This window comes from Jaculus jaculus, chromosome X (assembly GCF_020740685.1).
Source record: "Jaculus jaculus isolate mJacJac1 chromosome X, mJacJac1.mat.Y.cur, whole genome shotgun sequence".
NCBI classification, from domain to species: Eukaryota; Metazoa; Chordata; class Mammalia; order Rodentia; family Dipodidae; genus Jaculus; species Jaculus jaculus.
In genome coordinates this window covers 6,475,730-6,479,045 of record NC_059125.1, presented here as the reverse complement: position 1 = coordinate 6,479,045, position 3,316 = coordinate 6,475,730, and the positions used below count along the sequence as shown (strand labels likewise).

Here is a 3,316-nt window from a genome sequence, read left to right as displayed (position 1 = left end):
AGGCAAGCACTTATCCGCTAAGTCATATCTCCAGCCCTTTGATTTTTTTTTTTTTTTTTTTTTGGTTTTTCGAGGCAGGGTCTCACTCTGGCTCAGGCTGACCTGGAATTCACTATGTAGTCTCAGGGTGGCCTTGAACTCACGGCGATCCTCCTACCTCTGCCTCCCGAGTGCTGGGATAAAAGGCGTGCGCCACCATGCCCGGCTCCTTTAATTTTTTTGAAAGCAAAACAATGCGCTTGTAAGTGCAAAAGTAAATGGCACTGGAAGGATGCGAATGTAGTAACCGACCACGGGTCCAGACCTAAAGGACAACAATTAAAACCAGCAGGAGAGCCGGTGGGCTGGAAGGCAAAGGAAAGAGCTGGTAGGCAAAAAGGGCAAACTGACAGCCCCATGATGTTGAAGGTGAGATTTCAAAGGAAAGCATGGTACACTGGGGAGTCAGAGGCCAGACAGTTGCCAGTTAGACTTGACCCTGAAAACACGTGCAAGGGTGAAAGGATGGTAGAGACCAAGGATTTTTGTTGTTGTTGTTGTTTCTTTCTTTCTTTCGTTTTTTTTGTTGTTGTTGTTGTTTGTTTGTTTTCTTTTCTTTTCTTTTCTTTTGGTTTGGTTTGCTTTTCGAGGTAGGGGTCTCACTGTAGCTCAGGCTGACTATGGAGTTTCAGGGTGGCCTTGAACTCACTGCAATCCTCCTACCTCTGCCTCCCGAGTGCTGGGATTAAAGGCATGCACCACCAGAACTGGCTCAAGGACTCTTTTTAGGGGGGGTTCAATCAGAAGGATTTGCTCCCCCAGACCAAGGTCTCTTCAGGGAATGCGGGGGAGTGACCTTAAAGGTAATAAGGCCTGGACCTAGGAAGGGTGTACTCCTGCTCCTTTCAGAACAGAATGGAGTTTCTCCCCACCCAGAGTGAAAAAGTAATGCTGCCTGAAAAAGCAGAAAGAATCCAGGAGTGGTGGAGCACGCCTTTAATCCCAGCACTCGGGAGGCAGAGGTAGGAGGATCACTGTGAGTTCAAGAACATCCTAAGACTACATGGTGAATTAATCCCAGGAAAGCCTGGGCTAGAAAACCTACCTGGAAAAACAAATAAAACAAAAGAAAAAAAAAAAAAGAAAGAAAGAAAGAAAGAAGAAAAAAGAACAAGGAATTGGGACTAAGAAAAAAAAAAAGAAACGGTCTGGTCATTTGCAATGACTAGAGGCCTTGGCTTGCCTATATTCTCTCTGTCTTCTTCTTTCTTGCTCAAATAAATAAATAAATAATCAAATAAAAATAAAGAAAGAAACTGGAGTGTCATTGCACCGGGCAACCTGGCAGGATACTCAGGTCCCCATAGGAAAAATAAAAAAGATCACATTTCACTACTTAATTTCATTTGAATGACCAGGATGGATATTAGGATACTCTTTTATGGTTTGGTTAGGTTTGGGTTGGTTACTTTTTTTTGTTTTTAGGTTTTTTTTTAATTTTATTCATTTTTTTTTATTTATTTGAGAGTGACAGACACAGAGAGAAAGACAGATAGAGGGAAAGAGAGAATGGGCACGCCAGGGCTTCCAGCCTCTGCAAACGAACTCCAGACGCGTGCACCCCCTTGTGCATCTGGCTAACGTGGGACCTGGGGAACCGAGCCTCGAACCCGGGTCCTTAGGCTTCACAGGCAAGCGCTTAACCGCTAAGCCATCTCTCCAGCCCTCTTTTTAGTTTTTTAAAGTAGGGTCTCTCTCTAGTCTACTCTGACCTGGAATTCACTATGGAGTCTCAGGCTGGCCTCGAACTCATGGAGATCCTCCTACCTCTGCCTCCCAAGTGCTGGGATTAAAGACATGTGCCACCTTGAGACTAGGTCTCAAGACATCAAACTGGCTATCCCTAAGCCTTTTTGTTTTGTTTTGTTTTGTTTTTCTTTTTCCAAAGGTTAACATTCTTTTTTTCAAATATTTTTATTTTTATTTATTTATTTTGAAAGAGAGAAAGAGGTAGAGAAAGAGATAGAACCGATGGATGTTCCAGGGCCTGCAGCCATTGCTAACAAACCACAGATGTATGCACTACCTTATACATCTGGCTTACGTGGGTCCTGGGGAATCGAACCAAGGTCCTTTGGCTTTGCAAGCACTTTAACCACTAGGCCATCTCTCCAGCCCTAGTTTTGTTGCTCAAGGTAGGGTCTTCCCTTAGCCCAGACTGACCTGTAATTCACTATATTCTCTTAGGCTGACCTTGAACTCACAGTGATCTTCCTGCCTCTGCCTTAAATGCTGGGATTAAAGGTGTGCCTTTTTTTTTTTAAATTTATTTGCAAACTGGACATGGTGAAGCAGGCCTTTAATCCCAACCCTCAGGAGGCAGAGGTAGGAGGATTGCCATGAGTTCAAGGCTACCCTGAGAATACATAGTTAATTCCAGGTCAGTCTGGGCTAGTGTGAAACCCTATCTTAAAAAAAAAAAAGATGGGGGCTGATGAAATGGCTTAATGGTTAAGGGGTTTGCATGCAAAGCCTAAGGACCCTGGTTCGATTCCCCAGGACCCATGTTAGCCAGATCCACAAGGGGGCACATGCATCTGGAGTTTGTTTGCAGCGGCTGGAGACCCTGGTGCACCCGTTCTCTCTTTCTCTCCGCAGACTCTCCCTCTCCCTCTCTTTCTCTCTCTCTCAAATAAATAAATAAATAAAATATTTTTTAAAAAAGAAAGAATGTCTGTCTAGCTTTAAGTGGGTAAATGGGTGGCTTGGGAATTGAACCGGGGCCCACAGGACCTGCAGGATTTGCAGGCAAGCATCTTTAATGGCTGAGCCATTTCCCCAGCCTCCTGGCATTGGAAGTTTGATCCTACTGTTTCAACCTCTGGACTGCTTCAACTGAAGGCCTATGCCTCCACACTGGGTTGATTCACTTTTTACAGTGAGGAACCTGAACTTCCACAATGTACTGTCAGTTATTGAACAGTATTGTTAGTTAATACAGGTGACAAAGTAAGGACATTAGCTTCAACCATCTTTCCCATGGCCAAACTCTCATCCTAGGATATAGGGTCTTGTCCAATGTTCTCTTTCTATTACTCTGTGAGGATTAATCTGAGAGGATGAAAGATACTGAGTAAGGACAAAGGGATTGTTTAATTTAATTTAATTTATTTACTTATTTGACAGAGAAAGAGGGGGAGAGAGAGAATGGGCATGCCAGGGCCTCCAGCCACTGCAAACGAACTCCTGATGCATGTGCCCCCTTGTGAATCTGGCTAACATGGGTCCTGGGGAATCTTACCTGGGTCCTTTGGCTTTGCAGGCAAACGCCTTAACC

The 3,316-nt window shown here is 44.3% G+C and overlaps 1 protein-coding gene across 1 annotated transcript in view; it reads left to right on the top strand.

Annotated features, from left to right (window-relative positions):
- The first annotated feature begins 399 nt into the window (after positions 1–399).
- Positions 400–3,316, top strand: part of Syap1 (synapse associated protein 1) — a 52,762-nt gene continuing 49,845 nt past the window's right edge. The window contains exon 1 of the mRNA XM_045140447.1: positions 400–408. Coding sequence (XP_044996382.1) covers positions 400–408 — 9 coding nt within the window. The remainder of the gene's footprint in view (positions 409–3,316) is intronic.